The 22,056-nt window shown below is 37.2% G+C and overlaps 1 protein-coding gene and 1 pseudogene across 2 annotated transcripts; both read left to right on the top strand.

Moving 5' to 3' along the window:
- Window positions 1-5,877: 5,877 nt before the first annotated feature.
- Window positions 5,878-7,427, top strand: LOC137723514 (RING-H2 finger protein ATL74 pseudogene; annotated as a pseudogene). The gene has a single exon (XR_015961790.1). The product of XR_015961790.1 is annotated as an RING-H2 finger protein ATL74 pseudogene (transcript).
- A 10,496-nt stretch (window positions 7,428-17,923) lies between these two features.
- LOC137722773 (putative serine/threonine-protein kinase PBL1) lies at window positions 17,924-21,546 on the top strand. Its single transcript, XM_068461859.2, has 5 exons — window positions 17,924-18,167; window positions 18,986-19,673; window positions 19,901-20,158; window positions 20,413-20,532; window positions 20,680-21,546. The coding sequence occupies exons 2-5, from the start codon at window positions 19,029-19,031 to the stop codon at window positions 21,307-21,309; spliced, it is 1,653 nt and encodes a 550-aa protein (XP_068317960.1). The 5' UTR covers window positions 17,924-18,167; window positions 18,986-19,028; the 3' UTR covers window positions 21,310-21,546.
- Window positions 21,547-22,056: the final 510 nt, after the last annotated feature.

Here is a 22,056-nt window from a genome sequence, read left to right on the forward strand (position 1 = left end):
TATTTATGCCTCTGCAATTTCTTTTGTTAACTGAAAATAAATTAACGCAAAACCCTAGAGTACCAAGCAAACGCTACCGCATAAGCACGAAGTGTATCATCCCAAATATGACAATGAGGAAGGCACTGTCCCTAGCTTGCCAAGACATCAACAACAAAGTTAGCCTCTTTAAAAATTCAGTAATACGACATTAATTCTCAAACTTTTTTTCTAGATTTGTATGTAACAACTAATGTGGAAGTAGTTTATATGGTATTAGTTCACAACCAAGTACTCCGCTCTAAATCTCATTTATTTCTAACAAATAAAGTGATGTTTGTACAACCTTCCACAGAAAGCGATCCAAATATTTCAGATTGGCAAAAGTTAACATACAATTTAAACACTATCTTCAACTAGTAAAGCTAGAGATAAAGATCATTTTATGTTGAGACAAAATGTAAAAACTGACAATGATACAAGAACACTATTATTAATTTAAGGGTAAATTACATTTTAGCCCTTCATGTTTTGGTACAATTGCAACCTCATACAACATCTTTAAAACATTTCAATCTCATACATTTATTTACATTTTTATTTCAATTTCATACGTCCGTTAAAAAATATGTTAAATTTACCGTTAAGTGATGACTTGACACATTTTGGTCCACATTTTGTGTGATGATGTGTCTGCCAACTTTGTGCCACGTGGATAAAAACAAATTAAAATTAATTAATTAAAAAAAACAGTAGGCCCACCAACCCATCCATCCTTACCCTACTTCTCCATCCATCCATCCTCACCCAGTTACCAAACTCATATGCCCTAGACCAAGCTGGGCTACCCATATCACGCCCTACGCCACCACCTACACCACCACCAACATCATTACGGAGCGATCATAGGACCTTCTTCCACCACCACCCCACGACCCATCCCAGTCCTGACCTGAATCCAATCTGAGCAGCCGTAAAAGGAGAAACCACCCAAAGCGACCGAATCAGCTGGGTACACCAACAAGGACACCCACCTCGAGAAAGTATGGGCGTTTGCAAGGGCCTATTTGCAACATGGTTGACAAGCTCAACAACTCACTGCCCTCCATGGATGTGAATTAGAGTGAGAAGCTTCTCTCCATTTCCAAAATCGACGACTCTCTGTTGAATCTTAATTCGACCCTTGTTCAAGAATTCAAAGCGGCATTGCAAAATCCAACCAATTTTTCTAGCAATAGTTTGGCGATTGTGGTGAAAATCCTGAACCTTTCTAACAAATTTGAACTTTCCAGTTCACTGAAGGCTGCTCGGGGTCGGAGGATCTGAGATGGGTTTTTGGGGTTGGGTTAGTCCGAAGGATAGGAGGCTGTTGCAGGACAACAATGCAATAGCCTCCAGATAGTGGTGGCGACTAGCGAAGGATAGGATCAAAGATGTGAACACGATTCAGGAGGTGATGGAGGTTATGGATAAGGTTTCGAAGAAGAGAATGTGTTGATGGAAAAGATGAAGCGGTTTTTAGATTTGGAAAAGGATCTTCTCCGGATCCCTTTCCACCTAATCCACCAAGTCCAGGATCCGGGTTGTTAAAATTTGATCCAACGGCTACGGTTATTATAACTTTTAAGTGGCCCCATGTTTGCAGCCATTTGATCAAATTTCAACGGCCCGGATCACGGACTTGGTGGATTAGGTGGAAATGGATTCAGTTCAGATTTGTTTTGATTTAATATTATTTTTTAAATTAACTTTTTAATATTTAATTAATTTTATTTGCCACATCATCACCTAATATGGGTCACCATGTGTCACGTCATCACTTAATGGTAAACTTAACAGGTAAGTTAATAGATGTATGGTATTGAAATGAAATGTAAGTAAATGTATGAAATTGAAATGTTTCAAAGATGTTGTATGAGATTGCAATTACACTCAAACTTGAGGGGGTAAAATGTAATTTACCCTTAATTTTTATGTCGGTGGAAATTGCTACCGTGACTTTTTCACAAATCAAATTAAAATATAAATTTTTGGGTACTCTTATTGGCGCTTTAAAACCTAAAAGGATCCTCGCCTAATCCTTTTCCTGGGGATCTGGGGGATCCTGTAATCATGTCCGTTCATCGTACATCGTGTGGTTAGAAATCATTTTAAATTTAAATTTTAAAATTAAATATAAATAGTACCTAACGAAAACTGACCGTACGATGTACGATGAATGGACACGATTATGGGATCCCCCGGATCCCTAGAAAAAAGATCCAGCGAGGATCCTTTTCCCTTTAAAACAACCAATGTGCACTTCCCATGAAAAATTTAGAAGAAAAATAACACTATAGAAAAGAGTGTAGGATGACTTATTAGGAGTGTCAATAACAACACCATCTTTTTCTCTATTGATCTCTAATGAGAGATGCAAAGATGCCTTGAAAAGCGAAATATGTATTTTACATATTTCCAAGAGGATCCTCGCCGGATCCTCCAATCACATCCGTTCATTGTACATCGTGCGGTTAGAAATCAGTGTAAATTTTTTTATTTAAAATTGAATATAAATAGTACATGATAAAAACTAGCCGCACGACAATGAACGGATGATTAGAGGATCCCCGGGATCCTTTCTCTACATTTTTGGTTGGCTAGAAGACTCTCAAATGGAGAGATGTAAAATATCAATCTTTGTCGGAAAATTTAACTAGAAACCCAAATTTGTATATTTTTTACATCTTTTGATGGTGAGCCCAAAATTAAAGAGAGAAAAATTAAATAAGATCTAAAATTTTCATCTTTATCATTGGAATAGAACTTCCGTTTGTATTTCCCAAAAATATAAAATAGGATGTAAATATAGTTTTACATTTAAAATTTGCATATCCAATTAAAGATATTCTTATGTTTTTTTTTTTTTTGGTCAAACGATAGATTTTGTTCAATATCTTTTCACCACTTTGGTAAAGGGTTATAGTTTTACATTTAAAATTTGCATATCCCATTAAAGATACTGTTATGTTATGTATATTTTTAGCATCGAGTCTGGTCCATTTACCATGATGGCTTGTTTCCCAATAACAAGGAGAAATAAAATCTACGACAAGCAATTCAATCCTTTCTATTGATTGGGTTGGCACCTTAAGGTGAAGAGTAGTAAATGAACCTACCATATTAAAAAGAGACTTACCTATACTCACAATGTCATTGTGTGGTTAATTTAAAACAATATATAACGCGTTATTGATTTGAGATACTACAACAATAACATCATCAACGTAAATAAGTCATCTTCCCAATCAATTTATTTGTATAACATGCATAATGGAATATCTGATCCAGACTCAAGAGAAAGATTTGTGATGAAATAAGATGGTCCAGATCAGATCCTATAACTGGGAAATTGACTTACATATGTATTATAGCCAGGCTGATTTTAACATGATAGGGCTTAATATGATTAGTACTCTTGAAACCATTTTTTCTCATCAGTTGTTTTACATGCAAATATTGGAAAAGCATTTTCAGTGCCAACATATATAATCTCAGATATGCAACATATGGACCACATTTTCAACATAGTATGCCTGAATGTAAACCCCTCCTCACCCAAATGCATTATCTAACTTGAGTGCATCGATCTTTCGTATTTATTTGTGCAAAATCCATACCAAAACAGACCAAAACATGAAATGCAGCAAAATATAGCAGTAGATCATCAATAAGTAGCCACATCTCTCCTGATTTAGTAATTAATTAATCATGTAAAACAAAAAGAATAAATCAGGCTCCAAACATAATGGAACTGATATAATGAAATTTTGGCAAGTGGACAATTAATCTAATGAGCATATTTAGGGGAAAACTTAGTTCGCTTCTTAGGTGTAGAGAGTCATTTCTTTTTAAATAACGAAGTGATAATATTTGATTGTACAAACGTTAGTCATTCATAAGTGTTGAACTAATTGACGGTTATAATAACAAGTAACTTCTTTGTGATGAACTATCTACTTTTTTTAATTAATAGATAACTAGACAGTCTCTAAATCTAATGAATTTTTTCTAGTCTTATAATTATAGTAAAATGGGATCTTTCCTTACATGTAAAGAGTGAATCAGTGTTTGCGAATTGAGATCCAAGAAAGTCCATTTTGCGACCAAACGAAACCCTAATAGCTACGGGTGAGCATGTAACATGAGGCTTTTTTTGCCGGACATTATTTGAAATTACTCTAATTTATAAGAAGAGACTTAAGTGCAAAAAAAACGTGCATATTACAGATTTTAACCAACTGACCTAATTTACGTCTATTCACGCTTAGAATAATATCAAGTTCGGTTCCAACTACCATGACCCAAGCCCAAGACCTACAGTGGTGGGCCCAAATCAGTCACAAGTTAGTTAGGCTAAGATGGAGTTGAGTTTGAGTAGGGCTTTTTTGTCAAATTTGGTTCTTGGTTTGCTGAATGCTGAGGTTCCCAACAACTCTAGCTTAACTACTTTTCTGCTTTAGTTGTTTCAAAAACAGCCAACTGCTCCTCATTCCCTTCCCTACCTAACCCTTACAAACAAGATTAAATGATGATCTAGTGAAGTGGTTCACAGAAATTTCCTACAGGGCCCACCACGTGCGACAGAAACTACACCTGACGTGACAGGGCCCATCAAATGTGTCCCCGCTCATCACGGGCCAGGCCCCACCCCCATTTTTGCCAATGCATCCACTTTTGTCCAGGAATTTTCTTCACTAACCTACAATACGAACACTCGTACGACATGAGTATCCTACTATTATAATGTTTCATAAAATTAATACAACGACGAATATAAGTTTTATTTTACACAATGTTATATTATTGACATGTAACGGCCCAATAGCGGTCTACTCATGTTTGTATAAATTTTTGTTCTATAATACGTACTAGTTGTATTCATAAAAGTGGGGTCTGTAAACTATTTACATGCAGAAAGCTAAAAGAAAAACTAGTTATATTTACAGCGAAGCGTAGACACCGACACACAATTCAAATACGGCACGATATATATGGTCAAGTGGAGTCTTGTAGTTAGGGCTTGAATTTTTCATTTCCGCTTTATAGATTACCTACCTTTGAAAGGAATTGTTTTATTTTTATTTTTGTGCCAAATGATATACAAGAGACTAGAGAGGATGAATTGAACCTCAAGTTCATGACATAAACGCTGTCAACCAATTTGGACAACCATGTCCCGAAGGATTATAGCTTGTAAACCAATTTGAAAATTCAAGCAGTCAGTCTTTAGACACTTCTGATGAAGAAGCTGTATTTTTAATACATGCTAACTCAGGATATTTTTTCATGCCACGCATTCGCCTGATTATTACCTTTCGAACAAAGGTTTTGTTACAGTCACAACTATAAGAACCATGCAAAAAAGACATGTTATGAACGAGAAAGACAAGTTAAAATGATAAGCAAGAGAATCTAATACCATGGACCTAAGAGGAAATGTTTGTGTCCGAAGGAATTATGAGAACAATTGAAGTATACATATCTAGGTGATGGTGGAAAATCCACAATAGATATTTGCAAAAACTAGGAGATGCAATGCAAGTAGGTCACCATGTTTTAGGTTAAAGTAACCTTTAAAAACTAGGTCGAAACGAACAGTCGTTCATATACATCCAAACCCTAACAACATCAGTTCAAGGGTGTGACCAAAGGTATCTTTTGCCTGCAGCACAGGAGGGAAAAGGCCTACACACCTGTACCCGGTGATGTCAAAAGTAACGTACCACCGAATGGAATATTGGCAACAAAATTTTCCACGGTGCCTGAAGCTGCATCGAAACGGGATCATGCATCCAACAGTTTTTCATTGGTTGAAACCATATAGGTATTACTTGGCTCTATTTACAGCTGCACAACATGTGATTAAGAGCAGATTATTGGAAGTAATCAAGGGTTTATTAAATTCTTAATCATGATTAGGTAGCTAAAGATGTCACAAAGTACCTCACTTTTCCCCAACTTTATATCCTTCAATTAATATTAAATGCACATCTCCATACACTAAACCACTTAACCCCCTTCAGACCCTACAGCTGCCGGATGTGCATTTAGCCCATCCCCCATACCCTCTTTTTCTATACAAAAAGACACCCCACAGCCTCTCAACATGTCGTCCATCCTAGTATTATTTTCGCTTTAACTTCATAATTCTGATAGGATACTCTGAACTGGTATGATCGCCTCCGTTCCTTTACTGTGAGCTGGTATGTCACCTTATCTTATGTACATAACTGAAAGAAGAATCCTGGTCCTTTTTTCTCCTCTTGATTCTTGACAAGTATGAATTTTAGCGGCGAAACGGTAAGTCCGTCAAGCTGCTCTTCGATCCATTTCGCCAGGACCAGCTAAAAAGGGGTCTCTGATTCGGATAACATCCACTCGCATAAACAAAATAAAAATATGCTCTCTCCATGTCCTTTTCTAGCTGGAATCTTCACAACAATTCTGTGACTTAAAACAACAACACAACCCTTTCCTGTTCTTCCCAGAACTCTCCAACTGAAAATCCCTCCACTTCCTCTCTTCTTTTTACTTTCTTCCCTTTCTTCAACCATGCATCGACATCTCCTCGGAACAGAGGTTAACATGGCGGCGCCGTTGTCCAATGGAAACAGAGCCGCCGATTCGTACGTTAGCGAGGCCAAGTTCGACACCAACATGGTGATCATATTGGCTGCCTTATTGTGTGCTTTGATATGCGCACTTGGTCTCAATTCGTTCGTCCGCTGCGCCCTTCGTTGCAGCCGCAGGTTCGCTCTCGAGACGCCGGAGCAGGTGGCTGAGCAGTTGGCCGCCACCGGCTTGAAGAAGAAGCATTTACGGCAAATCCCAATTGCGGTGTACGGCTCCGGCGTGAATATTCCGGCCACCGAATGCCCTATCTGTCTTGCGGAGTTCGAAGACGGAGAAAAAGTTCGAGTCTTGCCGAAATGCCATCACGGATTCCACGTGAGGTGCATAGACACTTGGCTTTTGTCGCACTCGTCGTGCCCGAATTGTCGGCATTCGCTGCTGAGTACTAGTTCTGCTGTTGCGGCTGCAGATTCAAATCAAGAAGCTAATGCGGCGGCGGAGGGGTCATCGGCAGCAGCCACCAACGAGTCCGGCCAGCAAGGTGGCAGAGTAGTCGTAGTGGTTGAGCAGGGGAGTTGAACTTTGCCAATTGGCCAAAAGTCGTAAATTTTTATTGTTCTATGAAAATTATGGATCTAATTTTGTGGAGGCCAATCAGCAATTAGGAAATAATGGGAGTTTTTTACTTTTATTTATTTTGTATATCATACAAAGAGCAATATGAGTTCATATCACCATGATGAACTATGTCTTCTGGTGCACTTCTCTGATCACATGTATATTTCAGTTGATAATTAATCAAATCAAAAATCAAATGAACCAATGTTTATTAAGATTTACAAATTCATAGTCAATTTTTAATTAAACAAAGTTTGCGGGCAGAACCTTCGACAGGTTTGGAAATTCTCATATAGGGTTAAACACTAAGGTCAGTGAGATCAAAATATACAAGGATCACATTCTTTTGCAAGTGGTTTATGGATGACGTGTCTATGCACCAAATTTTTCTTGAATTGGAGGAACACTAAACAATGAATGAAATGGACACTAAACTGCATTGTATGTTTATTATTTAGTGTCATGAAATTGGGTAAAAAGAACTAATGAGGTTTAGTTCAATTTTTTTGTGTGGACAAAAGAGGTTTAGTCATATCGTGGTCCAATTATACATTTATAGGATGGTGAGCTGGAACGGACTTTATTCCCATCACCATAAATTATCCGAGTAAGGATCCTCACCAGATTTTTTTTGTGAGGATTTCGGGGATCTTTAAATCACATCCGCTCATCGTACATCATGAGGTCAGATATTATTGTAAATTTTTTTATTTAAAATTGAATATAAACAGTACCTGACGAAAACTGACCACACGATATACGATGAAAGGATGTGATTGGAGGATTCTCGAGATCCTCACAAAGGGGATCTGGCGAGGATCCTCTCTCAAATTATTTCAAAGCCAACTGATCCACGACTAAAAGTGGAGCTCCTCTATAACAACCCGTCCCGAATTTTACGGAACAAAAGGGGTATTTTCGTATTTTCATTTGGGTTGTGGGATTTTTGTTTGAAATATTGTTTTTGGTATTAAATGGTGTGCCCAAGCGGCCCACCCCTGAATTTTTGGTTCCCAACCATTTTTTCTTTCTCCCTTGTTGGACTCGAGAGCTCACTCTCTCTCGCACACTCACCCTTTCTTTCTCTCGAACTCTTTCCCTCACCCCGATTCACTCACACATCCACACACCCAAATTAAGGAAAGCAACGGCGACGGCGACACCACCATGTCCACCGTGGTAGCAGTCTCCCTATCCCTCATCTCTATGAAGAAACAGGACACCCGTAGGAAACCCAAACCCAAACTCCGGTGAGCCCATTGGGTTTCGAGCAAGGAACCGGCCACCTCCAGCCATTCCACGACGATTAGGAGGTAACAAATCTTTCCCTCTCATCTCTATTTCATTTTGGTACCTAGATCAAGTCCTAGGTGTGAGCAGCGATGTCAACCAGAGCTCAGGAGGCTCCAGCCTCATTCTCCGGCGAGAACAAGTAGCTAAGGCCTTTGGGCCGAGGAACCTAGGGTCTTTGGCCCGCTAAACCCTTAGCCCAAAACCAAAGGGCTTCAACCTGTAAGCTTTAAACCCAACCCAAACCCTTTTTATTTTTATTTATTTTGTTTTCTTTTAAAAACCCAAAAACAATCGGGCCAGGCTTCAAGCCCAGCCCATTTGAAAACCCTTTAACCCTTTCGAACCCAGGCCTTAGGGCCGTGTGGGATTAAGTCTTCGAGCCTTTGCATCTGAGCTTAAACCCTTTGCAACCTAAAAACCCTTTGAAACAGGCTTTCGAGCCATGTGGAAGTTAGGCCTTTGCACCCGTGTAAATCGAACCCAACCCAGTGAGAGACATGCCCTTGGACCATCTAATCTGGGCATCTGGCCTAGTAATCTCAAGCTCAACCCAGTCCGACTCGAACCAGTGACCTATTGACTGATTTGGACCCGTTGACCGTTGACCGTTGACTTGGTCAATGTTGATCGTTGACTTTGACTTTGACCAGTCAAAGTTGACTTTTTCGGGTTTCGTTCGGGACCCCTTCTAGGCTAATTTCAATGTCCTAAATCCATTTTTACATCTATTTTCCCAAATTCAATCGTTTGAATATAGTTTTTGTAATTGGACCCTTTATGTGCTTAGGGGTAATTATGGTGGTGTTTCCGGCTTCACTAGTTTGAGTGACTCTTCAGCGGTGAAGTATCTGTGAGTGGACCCCTTCTAAAATGCATGTTTTAATAGTAGAAATGCATACATTAAAAGCATGATTTAATGATTACGTTTTATGAGATATTATGCTTACTGAGAATATTTTGAATTACCATATTTTATCGAATTTATGTTCTTTGTAGTATATATGATGGATGACTATATACTGCTTATGAACATGTTTTGACACACTTCTTTATAGTATAGATGATGGATGACTTTATACTATGAAGATGTTTTGAGATATATGTACTTATTTTTGGAAAGATTATGTTCAATGGTTTTGTGCTTATCTAGTGGTCATTGTTCTGCCACGGGCGAGGGATATGGTTGTTGGTTGCAGGCCGGGAGAAATAATCTCTGGCTTCGGGCGCAGAGACATAGTAACTGGCATTGGGCCAGGAGATACTGTTATTGGATACCATTATTTAACACACTATATACGAGATATGTTTCATGAAAGGTTTTATGGCATGCTAGGGTTTCGGAAAAATCTATTACATATTACACTATTGAATTTCCATAAAACTTTGGGGGTTAGTATGTTGATAAATGTTTCAATATTATATATATATATATATATATATCAACTTGGTCAACTCATGTTTGTTTTGCGCCCCCTCAAGACTTAGATTCGAGGCGTACAATCTTGGCATCAAGGCACTCCCGCATCGGCATCTTCAAATCCTCTCGGTGTAGGACCCATCACTCTATTCATTCAAATTTTATATTATTTCCTTTCTATTGTCTCAAATTAGTTGTATGCTCTGAACACTTTCCTCATTTGCATATTAATTATATTTAAATGTATAAGTATTGTTTATATTTATTAGTTCTCATGCATCCTAATATAGCTTCGTCATCTTCGGGTGTCTGCCAGCACATACCTACCCTGGTGTTCGGGGAATATCAAGGTCGGGCATGTCATCATCCCTTCATCTTTGTACTTCAAACCAAAAATTTTTATCACCAGGGTATGTGCAAAAGGATCTCCTCCCTTATATATGCTTGGCTTTCTTTAGATTTTTTCTTCCCGAAGTAAAAATATCAAGACAAGTAGAGCATTCATTGCCGAAAAACAAAAATTGTAATCTTTCGAACTGATCTTATACACCTTGGCAATAATAAGTGTTGAGTTTAACACTTGTAAACTAGTTTTTAGTCTATTGTTATGTTTCTTCTTAATGTTGAAAGAGATCCTAAGTTTGAATCTCATTTTTCATTGATAAATGAAAAACACAGCTACAGATTATCTCAGAAATTGATGAAGCCAAATATTGGGTCGTTTAAATGTAATTTTGATGTGGCATGGGATGAACAAAGGGGTGTTGGTGGTGTTAGGGTGGTGATTCGGAATGATAGCGGTGACTTTGTGGCAGCTATGGCAACTAGGCATGTCACTATTTCCTCTCCTCAGCTAGCCGACACTATGGCAGCTAGGGATGCGATTTTTTTGGTCAAGGAGAGGCAACTACAGGCTGCGGTGTTTGAAGGTGATGCGTTGCTTGTTATGGTAGCCCAACAACATAATGGTCATGAGGACTTTTCGCCGTTTGGAATATTCTAAATGATACTCGATCGTTGATTCATTCATTGCCTCGGTGAAGGATTGGTTACAGCGGAAGGGAGACGAAGAAAGTGGCGCATGGATTAGCACGGATGAGTTTGAGTAGTGAGAATTCTATTCTTTGGTTTGAAGAACCTCCTGATCTAATTGTGGACCTTCTTTTTGAGGATAGTTTTTCTTAATTTATTTGGCGTGGGACACTTTTTTTCCCTTCAAATGGGTTAAAATCCCAGACAAGGTTACCCTATCATCATTGATTGTACGTATTCTCTTCTTTATCGAATATCATACCTTTTCTCAAAAAAAGCTACACCTAAACTTGAACACGAAGGAGACAGTATTTCAAACCAATCATGTGTTAACATAAGCATAAGTCAACACACATGACAAAAAGTGATGAGCTTCGGATATCATTCCAATTTGGCATCACCCTCCAAATTAGGATTTCATGAGCCTTGTCCTCTAATCTTGGTCTTTTTACTTTATGTGCAAATAACTTACGTGCAACTAGAATGTCAAAATATTAGTATCACAAACAAATCATGCGCTTTCATGTGAGTAAAAACTTAACAAATAAAAGAATGTTATACGTTTTAGATATCTTGTCAAATAAAACGTCAAATTGACAGCATCACAAGTTAATCAATTTCCCTCCAAAGTTGCAAACTAGGGTTTTGTGAGCTTATTCCTCTAAACCCATTGGGTTTATTTGAGCCGTGAATAATGGTCCATTCACTTAAGAAAGTTGCATGGATGACTCAATTACTGCTGTAAATAGCGGATCCTAGTCCTCTATGATTGCAAGTTATGCCAAGGACAGAGTGAGAAAACCGTCGACATTTTGTAAGGTCTCCTTGTAACAGCAATAAGTGAACCATGGTCTATGGACCGCCACTATTTGTGCCTACTCGTCATGTACCACTTCTTAGTAGGTACTTGTATCGAAGGAAAACCATTCATCAATTGGAGAGGTGCATGGTTATGGATCTGACGTGATAAGTCAGGGCTAAAGGGGAAGAAATGGATGGTTTATTCATTTCTTGTTTTGGGGTGGATGTAACCTAAAATCATGTGACGTGTATAGATCATATAATAGAGTGTACTGAGTGAGCAAAAAGAGTTGGTAGATTCATGCCGATCACAATAAATATGAGTGAAAACATGATTAGCAGTAAATATACAATTCTTTTTATAGTCAACTGACCACATTTGCTTTAAAGTGTAGTAAGTTTTTTTACTGTATGTCTATAATTGTAAAGTTAAAGTATTAACAATACTAATAATATCAATTACGTATCCACACATTAAAAAGTGTAGTTAATCACATCGTAAAAAATTCGTTAAATATTTTCGGAATGGGAATAAAATCACATATTATACTTATTTGCTACTCTTGTAAGATAAAGTATAACATGAGTGAGAATATTATATGATTTCTCTACAAGTTTAGTACATTATTGTATGATCAAATATGTGTATCATTTGACATGATATGGGGGATAAAATAAGAGATATGAGAGTTCATTTTTGGTAAAAGCAGTCCACCAGGAAAAGAAGTAGGTTTCGTTTTGCAAGTGTTTTTAAACGATTGAAAATTGTTTCAAAAAAGTTTTCTCAAAATACGCTTCCCATAATTTAAAAGTACTTGTGAGACGAGCAAATAGATAAGACAATCCCTATCACTTTCTCAAGGCCCAAGTTTATGAAACCCATAACAGATGGCCCAAACCAACATAATTTCTTCCCCTAAAAGAAGTGGCTTTTCGAAGAATTCAAATTATGGGACAACGGCTAGTAAAATCCACGAGATGTCGCCAAGCAGATCCACCTCTTCAGCGCCCCTCGTCTTTCTTCAACATGCAAGCAGAGGAGCAGCAAGTATTCAAAATCAAAGTTCAAGCCAAATGCAAGAACTTCGATTTCAAATTTAAATCGACACAAATCGTGCCCGCTTGGAAGCTCCACCGAATCTCGATTTCCCTCAAGCTTCGCAAATTTTTTCTCAGAGTGAATTCAGAATCCACAGTTCATCAAACAAAAAAGAATCCAGAATTCGTAGCATCAATTTCTCGGCGGCAGCAACATCCGCAGCAGCAGAAACAATACTTGAAATCCAAACTCAGAATTTTCAAGAAATTAAGTATTCACCGCTCTAAGAAGCCTCGGTGCCCAGAAGCTGAATCCACTGTATATCGACTGAAACAGTTTGCTTATGAGGTATGCGTGAATCACAGTTTAACACGTATACATTTTTTATTTATTTTGTTTAGTTTGGTTGTGTTGCTACTTCTAATGGTTGGCTTAAATAATTATCTAAAGTATTGTGGAGAACTTGTTTGGGATTGTATTCGGATGGCTTGGAACTTTGCACGGATGGCCTAAGTTCTTAATTTGATTCACTTATTGTTTCACAGCACTTTGTTACAACAAGATTTTATGAGGATTTTGAGTGCTTAGATCTTGGTGTTTATTTGTGAGATGTGATTTGATATCCGGTATTTCTTTTCGGGCAAAAGATTATGTAGAGGATTTGCTTTACAACTGTAATTGAGAGCACAATTGACCGACTTAACACATTGTTCTAATTAACTGACTTAACACAGTGTTTTAATACGAGTCAAAAGGTCGTCTTGAAATTTGAAAAATAAAGTGAGAGAATAATGGCTAAAATATTGCTCTCCTAACTCTCGACATCTCGCATAATTAGATTACCTCCTGTCTATAAAAAAGAGTCCAATTCCTCTAAAATGAGTTGAGTTCCTAAATTCGTGCAGGTTCGTTTTTTTTTTTTAACAAACGATATTATTTATCCTAAGGGAGTGAGGGAGTAGCTAAGCATCACAATGAGCTAACGATAATGTGATTCAAACTTGCTTTTAGCGAAAATCAAACCTAAAACTTCTTATTTATAAATAAAAAGAAATACCTTTATACCATAGTAGTAAGTGACTACTTTAGTTGAGATTAGGGGTTAATGGACGCTCATTATTTCGTTCAAAACTTTTTCATGGTGTGACATTATTGGAGGCTTGCACACTTTTAGGTCAACAAGACTGAACCTAAGTAAATGAGCTATCATAATAGGCCCATGTGAGTAATCATTGGACTCACATCGAACCAGCCCGCATTGGATCTTGAGTTAAGATGTGCCATTCGAAATCAAACCGAGATTGATTCAGCTTCCAAATCACAAAAGTGCTTTTCCAAAAGCACTCAACAATTTAATCATCACACATGTGCAAAAGAAATTTTTTTGGTTTGCTTTTTGTTTTGGTCAATAAACTTCTACTGATCCTCCATTTTTCCGGCCCTTAATAAGGATTCAAATATCATAAGATGATATTTTATGATAAATCCGTTAATCGTGCATTTAAAGATTTATTGTATTCAAGTCACTTCAGATGTTTTACATTACGTTTTATCATATTATTTAGGATTCAGTTACCATAATTGAAATCTGTAATGACAACAATAATTCCTTTCACACAATACAAAAAATACTATATTTTTATTTCTTTTTGTAAATATATTTATCAAAGTGTGTAACAAAATAAGGATTCAAATATCATAAAATGATTTGTTATGATCAATTTGTTAACTGTATATTTAAAGATTCGTTGCATTCTAATCACTTAAGATACTTTACGTTTACATTACATTCGATCATATCGAATCACATTCAGCTATCGTAACTGAAATCGAGAGCCACTACAACAATTCTTTCATAGATCCAAATATTTTTGTCCAAGTCTCCAAGATATAAAACTCCCAAAATCAAAAACCCCCAAATGTTTGAAATTTGAAAGTAGGGTTCATCATAATTGCACTTGATGATGATGACCAACCTTAAATAGTACACTTATCAACAGTGTAAAGTGGCAAAGGGCCAGATGGGGTGCACACGGACCCACGTATGGGGTTGATGATATGGAATTACTCCTCCATGCGGCAGGCGCGTGACTAAAATACAAAAAAAGTACTGATGTCAGTGGGTCCTACGTGCTCTTTTTGTAGGCTGCACGTGGGCCGTCGATCTGCCCTACAGCTGCAGATCTGACGGTGGAAGTTGCGAGTCAAAGACCCATCACCAAACTGGACACGTGCCCTTTTTAAAATACCAAATTAAAAATTTCAAAAACTTTGACTCGGATGTCACTTCAATCGAGGCGCTCTTCGTTGAAAATCGTGCTGAATCTTTGAATTTACCATTTTGGTCCTCTCTTTCAAATTGTGTTCGCACACATTAAAAAATAGAATGACCAAAACGCCCTCTGATTTGGTACAAGGAAGTGGGGTCTTTTCCCGGTCACAGATGGTGAAGTGCAATGTATCATTGGCAGTTAGACACGTAACCGTTTTCTTGACCGCAACACACGTGTCAATTGTTTTTTTCCTTTTCTTTTTTTTTTTTAAATAAAAGAATTAGTTGTGGCTTCATCATGATACTTTTCGAAGATGAGGAAGACTCACAGACATATTTTAGTATCTTTCTAACCATCATCGTGTGACTCATTGGTAAAATAAATTGAATCCAAAATGAGTAATGGAGAATACTAGCCTAGAATTTACCTCCAACCACGGAACCATCTCATTGTGATTGTACGATAATTTTGACCAAGGTTCATAATTATACAACTCAAGCATTTCCCAAGTAAAACTTTGACAAATTGTGGTCGACCGCTTTCAACATCAATAGACGAAATACGACATTTATTACCCATAGAAGTAAATCGCTTCAAAATGTTTTGTTTAAAAACATATTTGCTCGTAAGTGTTTTGTTAAAACTAATTTTATTAGCCTGTTTTGCCATTTTAATTCAAACACAAGGGGTTGGTTTTTTTTTTTTTTTTTTTCTTTTTTGGGTATTACGTGATTTTGCAGAAATTACGTCTATGACCTTAAAATCATTTTTAAGTTTCAACGTTATAATATTGTTAGAACTTGGAAGTGATTTTAGTTAGCAGAAAGCAACTTCAACTCTTGAATTAGTAATCCTAAATAAATAATAAAAATCAGTCAAGAATTTATAGTAAGTTTTTGTTGGTATGAGTGAAAGTCAGAATCTAAGACAGGCTGATCCTTAATTATACCACAAATTGTTGGTTGCTTTGGTATGATAAAGGAGAGTTCAAAAACCAAGAACAATTTGTTCAAAAACAAATAAAATTTATGATTCAAAGGTGAATTTTTTAGAGTTTCTCCAATGAAAAAAATGCAAATTTGAGATACAAAAATAATATTTACATCCCATTTTACATTTTGAAAATATTTTGCTTCTTACATTGAAGATGTCCTAATACACTTCTAGAGGAAGACAAAGTTTATTGATGCAAATAAAACTCATTTTCCTCAAGGCTTGTATTTAATCCACATTCAAATATGAGCTCAAAGGTTATGGTCATTTTCTTCCCAACTTTAAAAAAGTTCTGAGCACAAAAGTTATGGTCTAATGGTATTCATCTTCTTGTAAGTGGGAGATTTTAAGTTTGATGCTTGTCAAAGGTGGCAAATGTCACATCCTGGCCCAGGCCCCCACCACATCCCTAGCTCGACTCCACCGTAACACGATATGGTCCGCTTTGGGCCCCAACCACACCCTTACGGTTTTGTTTCTGGGAACTCACACAAAAACTTCTCAGTGGGTCACCCATTCTGGGAGTGCTCTCGCGCGAACTCGCTTAACTTCGGAGTTTTGATGAACTCCTAAGCCAGTGAGCTCCCAAAAGGTATCGTGCTAGGTAAAGATGGGAATATACATATAAGGCTTAGATGATCCACTTCCTTGGACGATGTGGGATGTTACAGCAAAGGCTAATTTGAATTACATTATTGCTAACCTATTGTAAGATTTAATTTACTCTTCTATCTTTTTAATGTAAGTAATATAGTTTTCTTGACCGCACGACACGTGTCAATTGTTTTTTTCATTTTTTTCTTTTTAAAGAAAAGAATTAGTTGTGGCTTCGTTATGATAGTCTTTCAAAGGTCGGGAAGACTCATAAAGATATTTCAATCTCTTCCTAACCACCATCGTATGATGCACTAAGACCATAAATCGAATCCAAAATCAGTAATGTAGAATACTAGCCTAGAATTTACCTTCAACTACCGAACCCCCTCATTGTGATTGTAAGATAATTTTGACCAAGGTTCATAATTATACAACTCAAGCATTTCCCAAGTCAAACTTCGACAAATCATGGTCGGCCACTTTCAACATCAATAGACGAAATACAATAATTTATGGATTTATTACTCTTAATTAAACCACAAATTGTTGGTTGCTTTGGTATGATAAAGGAGAGTTCAAAAACCAAGAACAATTTGTTCAAAAAAAAATAAAATTTATGATTCAAAGGTGAATTTTTTAGAGTTGCCTTAATGAAAAAAATGCAAATTTGAGATACAAAAATTATATTTACAACCCGTTTTATATTTTTAGAGATGTAAAAATAATATTTACATCCTATTTTACATTTTCAAAATATTTTGCTTCTTACATTGAAGATGTCCTAATACACTTCTAGAGGAAGACAAAGTTTATTGATGCAAATAAAACTCATTTTCCCCAAGGCTTGTATTTAATCCATATTCAAATATGAGCTCAAAAGTTATGTTCATTTTCTTTCCTAACTTTAAAAAAGTTACGAGTACAAAAGTTATGGTCTAATGATATTCATCTTCAATTGTAAATTAGAAATATTAGATTTGATGCTCATCTAATGCGACAAAAGCTAATTTGAACCAAATTATTGCTAACATATTGTGAGATTTAGCTTACTCTTCTACCTTTTTAATGTAAATAATATAGTTTATTTACAAAAAAGAAAAAAAAAAAAAAAAACCACGAGGAGCAATCTAAACGATGTTCTAGGTGCATGACATTTACAATCTCCACATAACTCTCATTGATTCAAGGGTAAAATCGTCAAAATAATTAGAAATCCAATTCTGCTGTTTTAGGATAATTAAATAATGGTTTATGGTAGGTTTGACCATTGCTCATTGGGCTCCCCTCCTTTTTGAGACTCTCTCTCTCTCTCTCTCTCTCTCAATTCCAATATTCCCAAAACTTCTTTTGTCTACTTTTCTCTCCCTCTCTAAAATCTATCTCATTTCCCTCGCCTTTCCCAATCTGCTTTCTTTGACTTGTTTGAGGCCTTTTCTCCTCCAAAATCCAAGCCACAGATTCCAATTTTTCCACCATTTCTCTCAATCCATTTGAAGCTGCATGAAACCTGGTAATTTTTTTTACTTTTTTTTTTTTTTTTTTTAAATTTTGGTTCTAAATTGTTTATGTATATTCAATTCCCTGTTCTTTTTGCTCTTTGAAAGCTTGAAAATGTGAATTTTTGGTGGGTTTTTTTCCCGTCTGCCTGAGATTTTCTCGAGAAAATTCTGGGCACGTGTGCTGTGGATTCATTTGTCTGTTACTTGTTTTGTTGGTACGCTGCTGATTTGAGTATATTGTACAAATGGGTAATTTTGTTTCAGCTCCTTGCTGATTATCCAATTGTGATTAATTGGTTTTTGTCTAATTTTGGGGTTTTTTTTATGGATCTAGGCTGGGAATTTTTAATGGGTAATTTGTCAATTTTCGAAAGGAGCAAGAATTGATTAATGGGTTTATAGTTTGATTCCATGGGAGTTGAAATTTAGTAGAAAAATTGTTCATTGGTGATGGAGAATATTATGTAATTTGCAAGTAGGCATTTGGGAGATTTAGGTATTTAAGTGATGTGATTTAGATTTCCACTCATCCAAATTATGCAGTGGAATGCTTCTGTTTCAGAACCTTACTGTATAATTGGATCCCTCAATTATTGTTGCTTTATTATTATTTTTTTTTTTCCTGGAGAAGATGCAATGATGCATATTCCATCTATCAGTCAATTTAATTGGCTTCTTTTGTTTCGAATTCGATATCTGCTCATCCAGCCTAACATTGTTCCTGGACATGACTCTTTTTATGTTCTTTTCGTAGAGTTGTGATTGGTTCGTTCGTTTTGTTTTCGCTCACATAAGCTAACATCATGTTCACTTTGTTTCTCTATCACAGAAAGTTAGGCCACCTGCGCGCAGAAAAGAGTTTTGAACATAAAATGGGGTGCTTCACAGGTTTGAAGAGCAAGAAGAAGAAGTCTGAGCAGACTTTTCATATTAAACGTGTCCCGAAGGAGCAAAAACCAACTACGTTGCCTGAACCCAAGACCCGGTCATTACAGTCTGCACCCCCGAGTTTTAGGAACAGAGTGAAACCTATTCAACCAGCTAATAGAGTCGTCAGCAATAGAGCACGGGCATTATCAGCGCCATCGACCCTTGATGCAGCAGACCAAGACGATCTATCCGAATATGAAGAGCCGGAAGACTCAAAGTACCGGTCTGGAACAGTGAAGGAACAATTGTCACCGGTTCCCCAACCTCTTCCTCTCCCATCACCCCAGGTTGCTGCTGCATTGCGGACTACAGGAAGTTTTAAGTCGGTGACTAATAGCGGCTCTCTCTATGCTTCTGGACCATTGCCACTGCCGCCTACAGCAGCACTACCAACTGGAACGCTACCTGCCGGAACACTACGGAACTTTTTGTATGAAGAAATAGCATCGGCTTGCCACAACTTTTCTTCGGACCAATGCATGTCGGAAGGCCTTTCTTCTATTATATATAAGGCTTCCTTTGGAGACGATTCATCGAGTTCAAAGAAGTTTGAAGCTACTGTTACTCGCCTTCACCCGTCCACTCAGGTAACAAATAAACATTCATTTTATTAGGATGAAGATTACAGATTGGATTTGTCATTCCCTTTTTCAAAACATGTTTTCACATCTATTCCTTGATTTCCATGCACTGTTTGATTATATGTCTCGTGCCATGGAACGAGGTAAATTAATCATGTTTTAGGATTTGCCTCTTGCTTGTACACTTCAGATTGTTTGCAAAATAATCTCACTTTCTCTTTTCTTCTTTTTAGGGTTTAAAGGAGTTCATAAATGAGATAAACACCCTTGCGACTTTGCAACATCCAAACCTTTGTAAATTGCTTGGCTTCCATGCACGTGAGGGTTCGGAACAGAAAATGTTGGTGTATGAGAGGCTCAATCATGGAAGTTTAGACCGGCTTTTGTATGGAAGATCAGACAAGCCTCCAATAGACTGGAATACAAGAATGAAAATTGCTTTATGTGCTGCACAAGGTCTTACTTTCTTGCATGAAGAAGGGCCTTTCCAGGTAATTAGGACTTTTTCTTGAATCTGTTTTTTAAAAGACAGTTGAAATAAAGTGATGCGTGTATAAATGCACATGTAGCTGATATTGCGAGTTGCTCGTTAATTTAGTAAATGTTACTCTTTTTACGTTTTCACCTTAGTGTCAAAATGCTTGTAGTGTTTAGACGTTTTAAGTAACTCAGTCTTGTAAAAGATTATGTCATCACATGTATTCCTACATCTATGCGATGACTGATTTACCTCACATATCTACAGGCGATGTACTATGAATTTTCAACCGCCAACGTACAGATTGATAAAGATTTTAGTGCAAAGCTTTCAGGATATGGTTGTGTCGGCCAAATTCCCGAGGCAGAGATCTCTACTAATTCCGTTGTAAGTTCGTTGGTTCTGTTTCCATTTCAGATTAGCTATTAGTCTTCAAACCTTGTACGTAGGCACTAATTTCCCACACAGACTTACAATTTTAACATGATCTGATATATCTCTAAATGTGTAACCTTTCGTTTTATCATTATGCAGGCTGTGGCAAATCTATCAGTGGAGACACTCGAGAGAGGAATGCTCACTCCAAAAAGCAACGTCTGGAGTTTCGGGATTCTTCTTCTGGAACTACTCACTGGCCGGAGGAATTTAGACAGCCGTCATTCTAAGGAAGAAAGAAATTTAGTAAAGTGGAGCCGGCCTTTCTTAGCCGATGATTGCCGACTTTCACTAATCATGGATCCTCAGCTGAAAGGCCGCTTCCCATCACAAGCAGCCAGAAGGGTGGCAGACATTGCACAGAAATGCCTTCAGAAGGACCCATCAGAAAGACCTACCATGAGAACCGTAGTTGAGCATCTCAAGATCATACAAGACATGAAGCACTCATGCAGGTTTCCATTGCAAGAGCCAGCATTTGCCGGAAAACACATGTCAAGATCACCCAGCCTTAACGGAATTCTTACCCCTGCGCCTCGGTTAAGTTTCTCTCCTTCACCACCATCAGCTGCCCGTCCATCCATTTCACCTACCAGACGACCTGCCCTGCTAATGTCTCTTCCTCCGCGTGCTTGCTCCTCCACCCTCACCTTTGAGGAGCTAGACCGGCAGGAAAGCCGGAAATCATCATCATCGACTGTTCCTAGGGCTAGTGTTGAGGGATTTTGATTGTTTATAATGTGCCCTTTTTATCATTTTATTTTTTAATTTGTTGTTCGTCGTGATTCAACACAATATATAGGAGATAAAAGATGTGATTCCACCTTACCGTCGTCTCGTCCGGCAGACGACGAAACAGCGAGGATGTCCTTTTGTAGATATAGTGCATGACTGGTTGTGCCGGGAACATCTAGTTTCCCTTTAGTCTACTACGAAATCCAATCAGTTCATTTCTCTTTTTGTCAAGCCTTCTCATCGTTTTAAGTTTTCCGGTTTTTTTTGTACATGATAGGGATTTTACCACTTGCAAAAATAAAGATAAAAACATTTTAAAATATTTATAAGAGAACAAAGTTGTTGCAGTATAAACGGCTCAGATAAGGTCGTTTTTAGCAGGGATTGAATGAATAATGTGTATTTAAACTAATTCTTAGCTAATTATTTGAAAACAAAGATTGGAAAAGGTTTCTTTTGAATTTAAAAATAATGAAAACGAATTTAATTAAACTGATTAAATAAATTGACAAAGAAAAACTAAAGAAAATAGTTTTGAAAATAAAGTTAAAAGTCTAGGGTTCCGCCGTTCTCTTAACAATCCTATGTAGTTTTACCCATTACTTATGAATTACACATGCAACTTTGAAGGTTATATTCTCCTCATGCATATTCTCCTCATGATATTCAAGCAAGAGGTAGGGTTTCAACCGAATTGCATCTGATTACTTATCTAAACATCCTAATGGTAGCTAAGCAATA

The sequence above is a fragment of the Pyrus communis genome, chromosome 4 (assembly GCF_041283825.1).
Source record: "Pyrus communis isolate YQ-2024b chromosome 4, ASM4128382v1, whole genome shotgun sequence".
Classification (NCBI taxonomy): Eukaryota; Viridiplantae; Streptophyta; class Magnoliopsida; order Rosales; family Rosaceae; genus Pyrus; species Pyrus communis.